Here is a 14,787-nt window from a genome sequence, read left to right as displayed (position 1 = left end):
GGAGAGGGTTTTGTCCAAAAAAGGTGTTTTCTTCCCTTAGGGAAGGGTGTGAAGCTCCTCAAAAACGGGGCCCTCCTACGCGGCCGCGACCCCCAAATCCCCCCCAAAATGCCTCAAAATCCGTCGTAACCTCCAAAGTTTAATAATAATAAAAAAAAATCATAATACAATAAAATAAGGGGCCCCTCCCCCCATCCCTGCGCCCGCTACGGGGAGCCCAAGACTGTTAGTGTCGGCGGCAATGGGGGGGGAGGGGGCACAGAGGGGTCCCAAATCTGCCCCCCCTCCCCCCCAATCCTATAAAAAACCCAATGTGGGGGGGGGGAGTGAGGGGTCTGGCCCTGCTGTGCTGGTGGGGTGTCCCCCCCCTCCCCTGCCCCAGTTTTGGGGGGGGAGACCCCTGTGTGTGCCCCCCCTTTGCCCCCCGGGGCTACGATACAAAAGAAATCAACTCAAATAATTACATCACAGAGGGGGGAGGGGGAGAAAGGGGGGGGACACCCCCCCACTCTTCCCACCCTCCCCCCCCCAACATCGCAGTCCGGGGGGGGTGAGAGACCCCCCAGGGTGTGGGGGACACCCCCAAGCCCCCCAGATCCCTCCCACCGCTGGCGGTTGCGTCTGTGTCCAAACTGGGGGGGGGTCCACGTCACGAGTCCTGGGTGGGGGGAAGAGGAGGAAAGGAAGAGGTTGAGGAGGGCACAACCTTCACCCCCCAACCTCCTCCAGACCCCACCGAACCCCTACCCTGATGGGTTGGGGGTCTCCAGGCCTGCACCCCATAACCCCCCACCACCCTGCTCCCCTTATACCCCCCCCAAACGCCCCCTCCTCAATTTCCCCTCAGTCCCCTAACCCCACACACATGACCTCCCCCACCTCAAGCCCCCCCAAATGCCCCCCACTCCCCTTATCCTCCCTCCAAGACCCCCACCCCCCAAGGAGATCCAGCCCTCTTCCCCAAACCTCACCCCCAGCGTGTGGGGACCGGGCGGGGGGCTGTCCCGGGGGGTCCCTCCCTCGGGACCCCGACTCCTCTTTGGCTCCAGCTCCTCCTTGGCCACGGTGGGGGGGGGATCCCCCCTCTCTGCCCGACGTTTCCGACGCTTCTCGGGGTCCCGGCCGCGGGTGCGAGCCCCCCGACGCTCGGCCTGCTCCAGCTGGGAAGGGGAACACACAGACCCCCCAAATCAGGGAGTAGGAAAGTTTGGGGGAGGGCTTCAGGGTGGTCTGGGGTGATTTGAGGGGGGCGAGGAACAGCATGGGGCTGATTCGGGGATCCTCAGGGCAATGTAGGGGGAGGTTCAGGAGTCCTGGGGGTGGGTTTAAGGCAATTTTGGGCTCCCCAGGGTGTTCTGGGGCAATTCTGGGTGTCCTGGGAGTGGGTTCGGGGCAATTTTGGGGTCCCCAAGGGTGTTTGGGGGCAATTATAGGTGCCCTGGGGGTGTGTTTGGTGCTCTGGGGCCGTTTGGGGGGAGTTTCTGGTGCCCTCGGGCTGTTTTGTGTGGGGAGTGTTTTTGGGGGGGGTTCTGGTACCTCGAGGAGGAGGCGGAAGAGGGCGAGAGGGGGCGGGCGCGTGGCCTGGAGCAGCCTCCAGATGGTCTGAGCCTCGTCCAGCGTCACCTCCAGCAGATCCCCCTCCATCATCAGCTCCTCCAGCTGCCGCCGCGACGCCTCGGCCAGCTCCAGCACCGGCCCCGGCAGCCGCGGCAGCGCCAGGCTCAGCGCCTCCAGCTCTGGGGGGAGGGATCAGGACACTGTCAGCATCACCCTGATCCCCACAGATCCCCTGGGATCCTCAGCCAGCTCCAGCACTGGCCCTGGCAGCGCCTCCAGCTCTGGGCAGGGGGATCAGGACACTGTCAGCTTCACCCATGGGAGACACAGAGGATCCAGTTGATCCCTTAGTGACCCCTGTGCTCTCATGAGATCCCTAGAACACACAGAGCAACCGGTTGATCCCTTCAGAGTACAGGGCTCACGTAGACACAGGGGGATCCATTTGATCCCTTTGTGACCCCATGGGACCCATAGACCCTAGTTGATCCCCCAGTGCCCCCACAAGATTCCTGGAGTCCTGCAGTCTCCCTGGGGCTCAGGTGGGATCCACCGGGTTCCTACAGATCCTCACAGTCTCCCCACCAGATCCCTCCCCTCCCCCACGACTCCAGGGCAGCATACAGCCTTTCTGGAGGGATCCAGTGAATCCCAGCAGCCCCCCCAGATCCCCCACTCACCTGAGGGCAGGGGGCTGTTCTTCTCCGGGCTCAGGGGATCCCCGTTCTCCACCGGCACCTGCAGAAAGGGGGGTGAGAGGGGGGCTCTGCCTCTCCCAGCCCAAATCCATCCCCTGAGCCCCAAACCATCCACCTCGACCCCAAATCCATCCCCTGAGCCCCAAATCATCCACCTCGACCCCAAATCCATCCCCTGAGCCCCAAATCATCCACCTCAACCCCAAATCCATCCCCTGAACCCCAAACCAACACCCACCTCGAGCTGCTCCTTGCGTGTGGCCCCCTGCAGGGCTCCAGCCCCACGGCCTGACCCCAAATGCCCACCTCCTGACCCCACATCTCCCCCCAACACCTCCAAACCCCCTCTAAGACCCCCAACCCCCCCAGCGCCCACCTTCTGCTGCTCGTTGCGGGTGGCCTCCCGCAGCGCCGCGGTGCCGCCGCCGTCGCCGTGCAGCAGCCGGTGCCGGAGCGCCGTCAGCCTCTCGAGCGCGGCGGCCACGTCGGGGGAAGCCAGGAGCTGCCGGGCTCGGTCCTGCCAGGTGATGGCTCTTTCGGTCAGGCACTGCAGAGCCTCCCCCTCGGGTAACCGAACCGGCAGCTTCTGCAGAGCCACCAGCAAAGCCAAGATGGTCTCGAGCCGGGGCCGGCGCGAGCGCTGGCAGAGCGGGCAGAGGAATTTGGCGTCCCATTCCCACCAGGCCGGGGATGGTTTTTGGGTGCTGAGACGTGGCCAAGCCACGCAGGAACCGTGGAACCAGTCCTGGCAGAGCTGGCACTGGAGCATACTGGGAGCTACTGGCTGGCCACAGACACAGGAAGGGGGACCCGGGCCCGGGCCGGGCAGCGGGGGGGTGGGTTTGTGGGCGTTGGCGTGGCGCAGGCGCAGCATCCCCTCCTTCTCCTTCTGCTCCCCCTCCTTGAAGGCCACGATCTGAGGGAAAGGGAGGTGAGGAGGGAGCAAGGAGGGGGAGGGAAGGGGATGGGGTTGAGGGGGAGAAGGTGGGATGAGGAGGGGAAGAAGGAGGGAGGCAAATGTGGGGAGATGGGAAACACAGGGAGAGGAGGAGGGGAAGCAGATACACTGAGGGACCCCCCCAGCTTGCCCCCACTGACCACAGCCCCGGGGTCCCTCAGGTCCTGAGCAGAGAGCCCCAAACTCTCAGCGTCCAGCCGGTAGAGCCCCGGCTCCTGGCGCCAGCGCAGCCGCTTGCTGCTGTCTGAGCCAGCGTCAGCACACGGGCACAGCACCTGGAGACAGGGCACAATCGCTCACATCAGCCCCAAATCGCTCACCTTGGCACCAAAACCAGACACATCAACCCCGAATCACTCACCATGTCACCAAAACCAGACACATCAACCCCAAATCGCTCACCACGGCACCAAAACCCTTAAATCTGCCCCCCAAATCATTGCCCAACCCCACAGAATCCACCTCCAATCCCCCAAATGCACCCCCTAATCCTTCAAAACCTACCTCTACGACCCAAGCCCAACCCTAATCCCCCAAAACCTACTCTTAACTCTCCAAATCCACCCCCTAACCCCCCAGATCTCTCCGTGGGGCGCTCACCTCGAGCAGGGTGTAGCAGGAGTTCTTCTTGAGGAAGGTGCGGGAAGCCTTGTCCCGCCAGGAGTGAGCGGTGCCCACCTGCACCTCCAGCTGCCTCAGCTCCTCCAGCCGCACCGGCAGGTCCCGGCCCACCGCCACCAGCCCCTCCAGGTCGTCCAGGCAGGGGTAGTGGTCGCCGTTCTGCGGGCAGGAAGGGGTTAAAAGGGGGTTTTGAGGGCAGAATGGAGTGGTTTGGGGCATCCAGGCACGGGTGAATGGTGTCTCTGGGTAGCGGTTGGCGTTCTGTGGGCAGGAAGGGGTCAAAAAGGGCTTTTGGGGCCAGAAGGGCGGGTTTTGGGTCACACCTGGATCTCCTCCACATCAGCGATCCAGGCCCGGGCCTTGTCCAGTGCCTCCTTCAGCGCCTGGATGTTGGGCAGCAGCGCCGGGATGTTCTCGGCCTCCTGGATGATGGCGGCCAAGGTGGCCGGGGGGTGCTTCTGCCTGTGGGCAGGGGGCTTCAGACCCCAAACCCCCTCCCCAACACCCCCCTCACAGCACCCCAAATCCCCTGTTCCCCCCTCCTTGAGGGGACAGCTCCTGACCCTCTAACCCCAGGCTCAAGGGGCTAAAAGGGGGAGGGGGCTTTGACCAATTTGGCACCCCTGGGAAGGTGGGGATGGGGGGGATTTGTCCCCAGAGCCTTTTTAGGCCCCAGGGAGCTCTGACATTTGGCCCCCAGACCTTTTTTTGTCCCCTTGACCACCCTCCCAGGGGCCAAATCAATCCCTTTACCCCCCACTCAGGATGTCCCCTCATCCCCTCTTCTGCCCTCAGGACCACCCCCAATTCCCTTTCACCCCCCCAGGACCCCTCCCCATCCTGACCTGGCCTCCAGACACCTCTGTGCCTTCTCCCAGAGGCCAAACTTACCTTTCAGGGGTCAAACTCTCCCTTCCCAGGGGCCAAATCAACCCCGTCACCCCCAGCATCTCACCCCCCCGCCCCCCACCGCCCCCTGCCCAGGCTGACCTGGCCTCCAGACACATCTGCGCCTTCTCCTCCCAGCGCTGGGCGATGGTGAGCAGCTCCTGCAGCTCGGCCATGGCCACGTCCACGGCGGGGCTGGGGGCCACGGTGCGGCCGGCGCGGATGAGGCCCCTCATGACGGGCAGGGGCACGCGGGCGCAGGGCGAGCGCAGCGTGGCCGTCACCTCCTCCAGCCACGTGCCCTGCGCCAGCTGCCGCTCCAGGCACTGGCTCTCGGGCACCTCCACCCCCAGGCGGGCCCCTCGCTCCAGGAGACTCCTCAGAGCCCCCAGACCCAACGGCGACGACTCCAGAGCCGACCGCGCCTCGGCTTGGAAAGACTCCACGCGCTCCAGCAGAGCCTGGGGAGGGCGGGAGCGGGGCTGAGCAGGGGCTCAGATGGCACCAACACCCCGAGAAAGAAAAGGAGGGGGATGTGGGGGGTGTTGTGTCCCCCTCAGGCTCACCTGGACCTCCCCGAGCTGGTGCATGACACAGGGCAGCTGGTTCATCTGCTCCAGGAAGGCGCGGAGCTCCTCCACCGACAGAGATGGAGGAGGGACCCTGCAACCACGGCACGGGGGGTCACTGGGGGGATCCTGGGGAAAGGGGATGGGAACAGGGATAGGGGCAGGAGGGATGGGAATAGGAGGGATGGGGGACAGGGAAGAAAAAGACGGAAGAAAGGAGGAAGATGTGGGGACATGGAGCTTCCAGAGACAGGGAGAGAAGGTTGAGGACATGAGGAAGAAGAGCAGGAGAGGAGGACGACAAGAAGGAAGCAGAAGAAAGGAAGGAGCAGGAGAACGGAGCAAGAAGAGAAGGACGGAGCAGGAGCAGAAGGAAGGAGCAGGGGAGCAACGCAGGCCTAGGAGGAGCAGAAGGGAGCTGCTGGGGACAGGCAGGGAAGGCTGAAAGCCAGGGTGAGGGGCCTCTCACCCCGTCTCCTGCGAGCTGATGAGCCCCAGGGCCTCGGAGACGCAGCGCTCGGCCTGCGCCAGGCAGCCCTTGAGCCGGTGCAGCAGCTCGTTCTCGGGGAACTTCCTCTCCCGCGCCTCTGACTCCAGCGCCCGCAGCTCCTCCAGCGCTGGGCAGGGGCACACACGGGGGGAAGGGAAGGGGAGGGGAGGGTCAGGGCTGTGCTATGACCCTCTCCCCAACCCCTCCCCCCCAGAGCCCCCCGACTCACTCCTCTTGCGGCCGTCCTCCAGCTCCAGCGCCACGCGCACTTTGTTGGCCCAGGTGTCGAAGGACTCCGCTCGCACCTTCAGCTTGTGCAGCATGGCCGGCAGCTCGTCCAGCGTGTAGCGGTACCTGGCGGGCAGCACACAGCGCACTAAGGATCTCGGGGGTCATTCAAGGACCTTTGGGGGGCATTTAGGACCTTAGGAGGTCATTTAGGATCTTGGAGGGGTCATTCAAGGACCTTTGGGGGTCACTCAAGGACGTCTGGGGGGTCATTTAAAGATCTTTGAGGGGTCATTTAGGATCTTTCCCCTCCCAAAGCCCCTCACCTGAGGTACTGCTTGCTGCGGGGGCACTTGCAGAGGTCATCCATGTGGTAGAGGCAGACGAGGCACTGGGGACAGTCATAACAGGCCAGGGCAGACAGGAAACACGTCGTCTTGCACTTGTCACACTGCCTCTCGTCGTCGGGCAGCAGCTCAAACGCCTCCCTCTCTGCCTCTGTGATCCCCTGCGGGGCCACAAACCCCCTCACTCACCCCTCAGCCAAGTTGTCAATGAAGATGTGGAATAAGCAACCCCAGAACCGACCCCGCCACGAGCCACAGGGCAACCACTTGAACTCACCAACCACCACCCTTCTGGGGTCCTGAAGACCCTCTCACCTTCCACCCAGAGCAAACAGCTCATGCAGGGTCCTCTCTCCCTCCCACCCACCTTCTCCAGCAGAGCCTTCCGGAGCTTCCTCTCCTCCTGCACCAGCACAAACATCTCTTTGTGGACGGCAGCAGCCAGGTTGAGGTCGAGCTTCTCGGGACAAGCTGCCATCTTACAGATGAGCTCCTCGTGGGAGAAGACGCAGTAACGGCGAAGGCGCCGGTAGTGCTCGATGCACTGTCTGCCTGCAGGCAGCTGGAGGCAACACCAGGTCTCAGGGGGATCCCCCAAAACCAGGGGAACCCCTCAAGCTGCTCCAGTTCCAACCACGCCAGCAGCAGCAGCACAATCCCAACGCTTATCACAGAATCATTAGGGTTGGAGGGAACTTTTAGAGCTCATCTGGTCCAACCCCCTGCTTAAGCAGGTTCCTCCTGGTCAGGGGGCACAGAAATGAGTCCAAGTGGGTTTGGGAAGCTCCTGAGGAGCCTCCACACCCTCCCTCGGGAGCCTAGGCCAGGGCTCCCTCACCTCAGCACTAAAGGACTTTCTCCTTGTGTTTCAGTGGAGTTGTGTTCCAGCTTCTTCTTGTCCTTGTCACTGGATCCAATCCAACAAAGTGCTGCCTCAACCTCCTGGCATCCACCATTCAGACCTTTGTAACTACTACTGAGATCCCCCCTCAGCCTTCTCCCCTCCAGCCTGAAGAGCCCCAGCTCCTGCAGCTTCTCCTCATCAGGAAGATGTTCCAGTCCCCTGGTCATCTTTGGCAGCCCCTCACCAGCCAGGAGCAGCCCCAGCTCTGCACCCTGGAGTGACACCGGCCACCAACTGCATTTAAACTCCATCGACTGCGACTCTTTGGACCCAAGCTCAAACTTGGGGAGTCCCCACAGGGGTTCTGGGGGCTCACCCAGTCAGCTGTGCAGAAGTTGACGGCCTCAGCAAAGTTGTAGCCCTGGTTGAAGCCGCTGTGGTAGGCGCGGGGGAAGGTGATGACGAACTCGCCGGCGCACTGGTTGGTCCGGACGACCTTCAGATCAGGGTGAAAAGGGTGGAATTTAAGGGTAAGTTTTGAATGAATGGGTCGGGGGGGTGAGAATGAGGGGACCTAACACTCACAGGCACCCCGTGGGCCATCAGGGTGTTGGGGTTCATGAGGGTGACGAGCTGGTGCAGGAGGTCGGGTTGGCTCTCGAAGAGCTCCGGCGTCAGCTTCTTCATCACCTCCTCCAGGTGCTCGGCCGCAAAGGAGGGGACCCCGTACCACGTCTTGGGCTCGCCCCTGGGGGAAATTGGGGTCAAGGCCACCCCAAAAACACTCCTCTCATCCCATACCGTGGCTTAGTACCACCCCAAAACATTCTCCCCACCCTGGTACACCTCCTGGAGTCACCCCGGGGGAGGATGGGGGCAGGGTCACCCCAAAACACCTTTCTCTGGTCCCAAACAAGGACTGTGGCTCAATCCTGGAAGAGGTGAGGCTTGGGGAACTCCCCAAAACCCCTCTCCTTGCACCCCACACTCATCTTGGGCTCAGCCCTGGTTTGGGGTACCCCAAAAATCTCTTCTTTGAACGTCCCCAGGTGACCCCTGGCACCCACCAGTGGAGGTAGTTGATGGAGTAGCTCCAGTGGTCCTCGATGTGCCAGCAGAAGGCCGAGAAGACCATTCCCACGTAGAGCCAGGGCACCTTCATGCCCGAGATGTCAGCGTTGATGTGGCACAGCACCGACTGCTTCAGCACCGGCATCACGTTCAGGTTCCAGCCGCTGCCGGCGTATTCCTGGGCAAGGGAGGGCAGGGAGTCAGAGAAGCGACACTTCTGCCCTCAAAACTCCTCCACGAAACACAATCCTGCCTTCAAAGCTCGACAAAAGCCCACATTTGCCCCCAAAACTCCACCAAAACACAGCTTTCCCCTCAGAAGTTGTGAAAAAAAAACAGCTTTTTCCCCCTCAAAAGCCCATCGAAACTTTCTCCCTCAAACCTTCCCCAAAACCCCACTTTCGCCCTCAAAACTTGACCAAAACACAGCTTTCCCCTCAGTTCACAAAAATCCCTTTTTTCCCCCTCACAAGTCCATTGAAAACCCAGTTCTCCCCTCAGCAATTCAATGAAACCATGCTTTTCCCCTCAAAAGTCCAACAAAAACCCTCTTTCTCCCTCACAAGTGTACTAAAGCCCAGTGTTCCCCTCAGAAATCCACCGAAACACTACTTTTCCCCTCAGAACTGCCCCCAAACAACACTTTTCCCCCCCCAAACTGCCCCAAGACAACACTTTTCCCCTCAGAACTGCCTCAAAAATCCCTTTCTCCCTCACCAGTGCACTAAACCTCACTTTTCCCCTCAGAACTGCCCCCAACGCCCTCTTTCTGCCCCCCTGACCTCCTCCTCGGGCGACAGCTTCCTCTTGCCGTCGCTGATGGGGAAGCCGCTGCCAAACTCCTTGGAGTGGATGTCGGCGCCGTACTCCACCGTCACGTCCTCCTCGATGCTGTTCACCAGCCGCCAAAACTCCTTCTCCACCAGCTCCGTGGGCACCATCTGAGGCCAGAAACCGGGTTGGAGGAGGAAGAGGGGTTTGGGGAAGAAAAGGGGGGATCGAGGAAGAAAGGGGGAGTTCTGGGGAGGAAAGGGGGGGTTTGGGGTGGCTCACGTGGACAGGCATGTTGAAGTAGTCGGCTTTGAAGGAGTCGGCCATCTCCCCGAAGCTCTGCAGCGTGTACTCCCGCGTCGCTTGCTCGAACCCAAAAGCTTCTGGGGGTCGTTTGCACTCCTGGGGGAGGGAGGTGAAACAAATCAGGGTGGGGGGTCTCCAATCTCACAGCAGTATGTCAAGGGGGGGTCTTTAACCCCACAGATGCCACCCTCACCCCTACATACACAGCAGGAGCGACCCCCCACGCTGGCGGGGGTGTTCTGGGGAGGGGTCTCCCCGGCTGCTCACCGCCATGACGCATTTAGGGCAGCGCCAGATGCCTTTGGGGATCTCGGGGAGCGGGGGCAGGAGGCAGAAGATGTGGTAGTTGTCGTCGCAGCCGTCGCACAGCAGCAGCTTGTCGTCCTCGTCCCCCCGCGAGCAGATGCGGCAGATGTAGGAATCCACCTGGGATGGAGAGACTGAGTGAGGTGGGGGGTTCTCCCACCTGCCCCTTGCTTTGTGCCCCCTCCCCAGCTGAAAGGGCGTCCTTACAAACTGGCTGTTGCTGTGGCTGCGGCGCAGGCGCATCGTCATCTTGGTGCAGGGCTCGGGGCTGTGCCTCAGCTCCTCTTTCCCCTCCGGGAAGCCGCGGGGAGACGCCGGCTCCACCTTGGCCTCCGAGGCCGCCGGTTCCTCCTTCACCACCACCGTGGGAGGACACTCGGGACCCTCTTTATCTACGCACGGAGGAAATTAGGGACAGGCAAGTTCTGGGGTTCTCCACCAAACCACACTTTTTCCTCCTCAAAACTCCACCAAATCCCTGCTTTCCCCTCAGAAGCTGAAAAAATATGCTTGTTCCCCTTAGAATGCCACCAAAACCCCACTTTTCCCATCTGAACTCCCCCAAAATGACACTTTTCCCATCTGAACTCCACCAAGAAGCCCCTTTTCCCCTCAGAACTCCTCAAAACCCAACTTTGCCTCTCAGAACTCTACCAAAACCCCACTTCCCCCCTCAGAAATTGAGAATAAACCCTTTATCCCCTTCAGAACTTCACCAAAAACCTGCTTTTTCCTCCTGAACTCTTGTATCCAACCCCTCATCCTCCTCAAACCCACCCTGAGTGGGGCTCCTCGTACCTTTCTTACGCAGAGTCTTGTCTTTGGCCACCAAGCCCAAGCCCAACATCTTGGGGCCGGCGCCGTAGATCTGCAGCTTCTTCAGCTCCGGGTTCTTCTCGATGTCCTCCTCCGTCGGCTCGGGCTGGGAGAGGATGGGATTGTCAAGGAGACCCTCCCCAAAGCGAGCCGAGGGGGAAAAGGGAGGGGGCTCACCTCCTGCTGCAGGCGCTTGGCCCGGCGGCCGTAGGTGTTGAGCTTGGAGGGCTGGACGGACTGTCGCAGCGGGATGCTGTGGGGTTTGTACTCCCTGTCCTTCTCCTCGCTCTCAAAGGGCCTCGTGTTGCACTGCTGAAGGGCAAAAGGTGATGAGGAGCAACCCCAAACTCTCCCCTTCCTTTAAACAACCCCCCACACGTGTCGTTTCTCCACCCACCACCAGGTTGGCCCCAGACTGGTACATCTCGTAGGGGTAGATGATGCGCTCGTAGTGAGCCCGGAGCAGGGACCCGATGTTTTTCCCCGAGGGGTAGGACAGGCGCTGGGCCACCCTGGCCCACCGACGGTCCTTGCAGATGGCTTCATAGCCCCCTTCCTCCATCACCACCTGCAAAGACAGGGGAGGCACACACGGGGGTCAAATGCCCCCAAAACAGCATCAAACGCCCCAAACATGGTTCCTTTCCCTTCACAGACATCAAACGTCCCCAAAACGGCATCAAATGCCCCCAAAACGGCTCCGTTCCCTTCATCCGCCTCAGGCACCACGTTTACCATCAGAACTCCCTCAAACCACACTTTTCCACTCAGAATTCCACCAAAAGCCCAACTTTTTCCCTCAAAACTCCACCAACATCCTGCTTTTCCCCTCAGAACTCAAAAACCCCTCTTTTTCCCCTCAGAATTCCACAAAAAAGATACCCCCAAAACTCCCCCAAACCCCTGCTTTTCCCTCAGGAGTTGGAAAAAGATCCTTTTTCCCTTCAGAACTTCACCAAAAACCTGCTTTTTCCTCACAATCTCCACCAAAACCTCACTTTTCCCCTCACAACTCTCCCCACCCCCTTCTTTTCCCCCCAAACCCCCCTTTTGCCCCCCCAAGGTCCTGTTTGCCCCCTCCCCACCTTGCTGAGGCTGTAGAGGTCCAGGATGCGTCGTTCCACGTTGGGGATCTTGAGGGAGGAACCTTGGATCTCCCAGAACTTAGCGATCTGGTCCAGGTAGTTCAGCTTCACCCGGGTCTGGGCCTGAGCGGAGGGGGCAACAAAGATCCCCGATGAGCCCCCCAAAATGTACTTTGGGGCGGTGGGAGAAGGGGGGGAAGGTTCCTCTTGGTCACCTCCAGCTCGTTGAGGCGCTGGATGCGGGGGGTGAACCTGAAGTTGTCGACTTCCACGGCGAAGGGGGGCTGCCAGTCCTGGGGAGATCACATTTGGGGAGGGGGGAGGTCAGCGGTGTTGCCAATCCCCCTTCCCCTTCCCTCTTTCAGGCCAAATCCCCTGTTGAAGGTTGGAATTGGGGAGGGGGGTTGAGGTGCTCCCACAGAGCCTTTCTCTACCTCTACAAACTGAGTGGGGGGGTGGGGGGGTCTGTCCCATGGTGCCCCCTCCCCATAAACAACACCAAAGTCCCCTCCCCAAAAGAAACAGCTAAGAGAGACAAAGAGACCTCCCCACGAAGCAGTACCCCCCCCCCAAACAGGAAACCAGCCCATGGATGGGAGATGGGGGATTGATTTGGGGTGGGGATAGGGGGGTGAACCTTACTCCCCCTCCTTACAGGACTCCCCCCCTCTCTGACGACTTAGGGACCCCCCCCAGCTACATCCAGGCTCCCCCCACCGCCCCCCCCGCAGATCTCCAGACAAAGGCTGGGCCGTGGCAGCCATATTGGCCGTGTCACTGTTGTTGTTGTGAGGGCCCGGCGTGGGGAGGGGGCGGGCGAGGGAAATGGGGAGGGGGGGACAGACACCCCCCACCAACACCCCCCCAAATCGGGATCAGCACAAAGTAGGTGAGGGGGATGGTTTGGCCGGGGGGGGGGTCTCCTCCTCCCCATCACAACCCTCCTGGCCCGGGGGGGGGGGGGGGGGGGCCCACATCCCAAGGGGCATTTACATGCCCCTCTCCATTTAACAGCCCCCCCAAGCTGAAACAAACCCCTGTAACTCACCCATTTACCCCAAAACAATTGAGGGGGGGCTTATTTCCCACCCTCAGCCATGTATTTACACCCCCCCGGGGGGATATTTACATCCACAACACAGTGGGGAGGGGGCAATTAATTGTGGGGGACACGACAAACTAAACCCCCTAAATTGGAAAATACCTCCTGCCCCATAGAGCAATGAATCCCTTTAAATGGAAAGTTACTCCCTGGGACGGGGAATTAACCCCCTTAACTTGAAGGTTCTTCCCCGGGGGGGGGGGGGGGGGCATTAAACCCCCTAACTGGAGGGTTTCCTCTCAGGGGGGGTGTTATCAAACTCCCTAAATTGGAGGATTTTCCCTCTGAAGGGGCATAAACCCCCCTAAACGTGAAGATTTCCTCTCAGGGGGGGTCGTTAAACCCTCTAAACTTGAACATTTCCTCTCTTGGGGGGCACTAAACTCCCTAAATTGGAGAATTTCCCCTTGGAGGGGTCATTAAACTCCCTAAATTAGAGCAGTTCCCCTCTAGAGGGGCATTAAACCCCCTAAAATGAAGGCTCATTCCTCGGGGGGGGCATTAAACCCCGTAACTTATAAGATTTCCCCTCCTTGGGGGGTATTTAAAACCCCCGCATAAGATGTTACCCCCCCTCAAGAGAACATTTCTCCGTAACAGGGGTAAGTACCCCCCCAGATGAGAAGTTACCCCTCTTAGGGGGCAGCTCCCCCCCCCAGGGCCCGGAGCGCCCCCCATTTACTCACGGCGGGGGGTCGTATCTTGCAGATGCCGCTTTTCTCGGCGATGGGTCGGATCTTGGCGATGTAACCCAACGGGTCGCTGAATTCCGCCCAACTCGGCTCAAAAACGGGGCATTCCGGGGGGGGTAAAAAGTCCTCGGGGGGTTCCAAGTCTCCGCTCGCCGATAACCACTGAGCCCCCCAGTCCCCTCGTTGCTCCCCACAAGCTGAGGGACCCCGGGGGGTTTCTCTTTCTCCCCCTCCTCCCCCACCACCACCTCGGGGACCTCCGAAGGGTCTCCGCGTTTTGTCCTCGCTTCCCTGCCGATCCCCGCCGCGGGTCCCTCGTTCCTCGGGGGTCTTGCGGGGGCTTCGTTCCTCTCCCCCCGGGGTTCGCCCGCCAGTTCCTTTCCCCCCGCCGCCTCCGCTTTTCCCCCCGAGGCTTTTCACGGGCCGAGGGGTCCCCGCCGCCCTCTCCTCGCCCCCTCCCCCGACTTTAAGGAGCGAGGACGACGATGATGACGAACGGGTCGAAACTGACTCTCCGCTGCCTTCCTGGCCCCCCCATTCGCCACCTCGACTCCTTTTAGCTTCTTCATCCCCCTCCGGCGCTGCTGGGGAGGGGTGAGGGGGGGTTCCCCAAGCCGGGGACCCCCCCGGGGCGGATCCCCACTCAGCCCACCCGCCCCCTCCCCGCTGTTGCTGCTCCCCCTCTTCCATCCTCCCCACTAAAAGGTGGGGAGGGAGAAGGGGGGAGGGGGTATTCCCTCGCTACCCCGCGGGGGGAACCCCCTCAGGGGGCCATAAAGGCCCCCGCCGCCCCCCCTCACAAGGCCTCGGACCGCCCCCCCCCACCCCCCTTTCCTCCCTCCCCGATCCGAGGGGGAATAATTCAATGTCTCCGCTGCTCCCTCTCACCCCCCCACGGCGTCCCGCTCCCCTCCCTGAACCGCTCCGAAGGGGGCTTTGCAGCGGGGACCCGCCGCGATGCACCCGCCTCACACCCGAGGCCTGCCCGGTCCCCCCGCTCGGGCCGCCGCCGCCGCCGCCATCTTGGGTTCCTCACACAGCCGCCCCCTCCCCGCGCGGATGGACACACTGCGCAAGCGCAGCGGTGCTGCGGCTCTGCCCTCACGGAGACGTCTCCTTCCGCCGCGGAAAGGGAAGGGGCGGCTGGGAACCGCCGCGAGGGAAAAACTCCCTTTTCCGAGCTTTTCACTGACGGAAAGGGGGGGAAACGACCTCCCTCTACCCCGAACTCCCCCCCCCCGAGGCTTCTGCGGGTACCGCGAGAGGAGAAGGTAAAAAATAGTTCCCCCCTCGCGCGGCGGAGGGATCTTTCCTCAAGCTCGCCTCCGCGGGATGGGTCAGTCGGAGGAGCCGGGACTTCTTGTGCACGTTTAAAGGAGCGGCAGGGCGCATGCGCCGGACGGAGGGGGGCGGAGCCTATTATCAGCCACACCCCTGT

General features: G+C 61.3%; 1 protein-coding gene across 2 annotated transcripts; it reads right to left on the bottom strand.

Moving 5' to 3' along the window:
- Positions 1 to 126: 126 nt before the first annotated feature.
- KDM5C (lysine demethylase 5C) lies at positions 127 to 14,552 on the bottom strand. 2 transcript variants are annotated; one of them, XM_062019658.1, is made up of 27 exons: positions 13,344 to 14,552; positions 11,771 to 11,848; positions 11,556 to 11,678; positions 10,868 to 11,038; positions 10,648 to 10,779; positions 10,453 to 10,576; positions 9,862 to 10,046; positions 9,616 to 9,774; positions 9,325 to 9,444; positions 9,054 to 9,212; positions 8,268 to 8,449; positions 7,786 to 7,948; positions 7,577 to 7,696; positions 6,724 to 6,918; positions 6,336 to 6,517; positions 6,011 to 6,135; positions 5,761 to 5,908; positions 5,289 to 5,385; positions 4,825 to 5,183; positions 4,158 to 4,296; positions 3,814 to 3,993; positions 3,354 to 3,488; positions 2,632 to 3,171; positions 2,238 to 2,295; positions 1,537 to 1,736; positions 972 to 1,160; positions 127 to 658 (listed from the first exon to the last, which is right to left on the bottom strand). In XM_062019658.1, exons 1-27 carry the CDS (start codon positions 14,037 to 14,039, stop codon positions 650 to 652), a joined length of 4,968 nt encoding a protein of 1,655 aa, XP_061875642.1. In that variant the 5' UTR covers positions 14,040 to 14,552; the 3' UTR covers positions 127 to 649. The 2 variants fall into 2 exon arrangements, with proteins under 2 accessions (XP_061875642.1, XP_061875641.1); XM_062019657.1 differs by having other exon boundaries at positions 10,648 to 10,782; positions 13,344 to 14,551.
- Positions 14,553 to 14,787: the final 235 nt, after the last annotated feature.

This window comes from Colius striatus (genome assembly GCF_028858725.1).
Source record: "Colius striatus isolate bColStr4 chromosome 26 unlocalized genomic scaffold, bColStr4.1.hap1 SUPER_26_unloc_2, whole genome shotgun sequence".
Classification (NCBI taxonomy): Eukaryota; Metazoa; Chordata; class Aves; order Coliiformes; family Coliidae; genus Colius; species Colius striatus.
The sequence above is the reverse complement of the archived record's forward strand: the minus strand, read 5'-3'. Positions and strand labels throughout refer to the sequence as shown.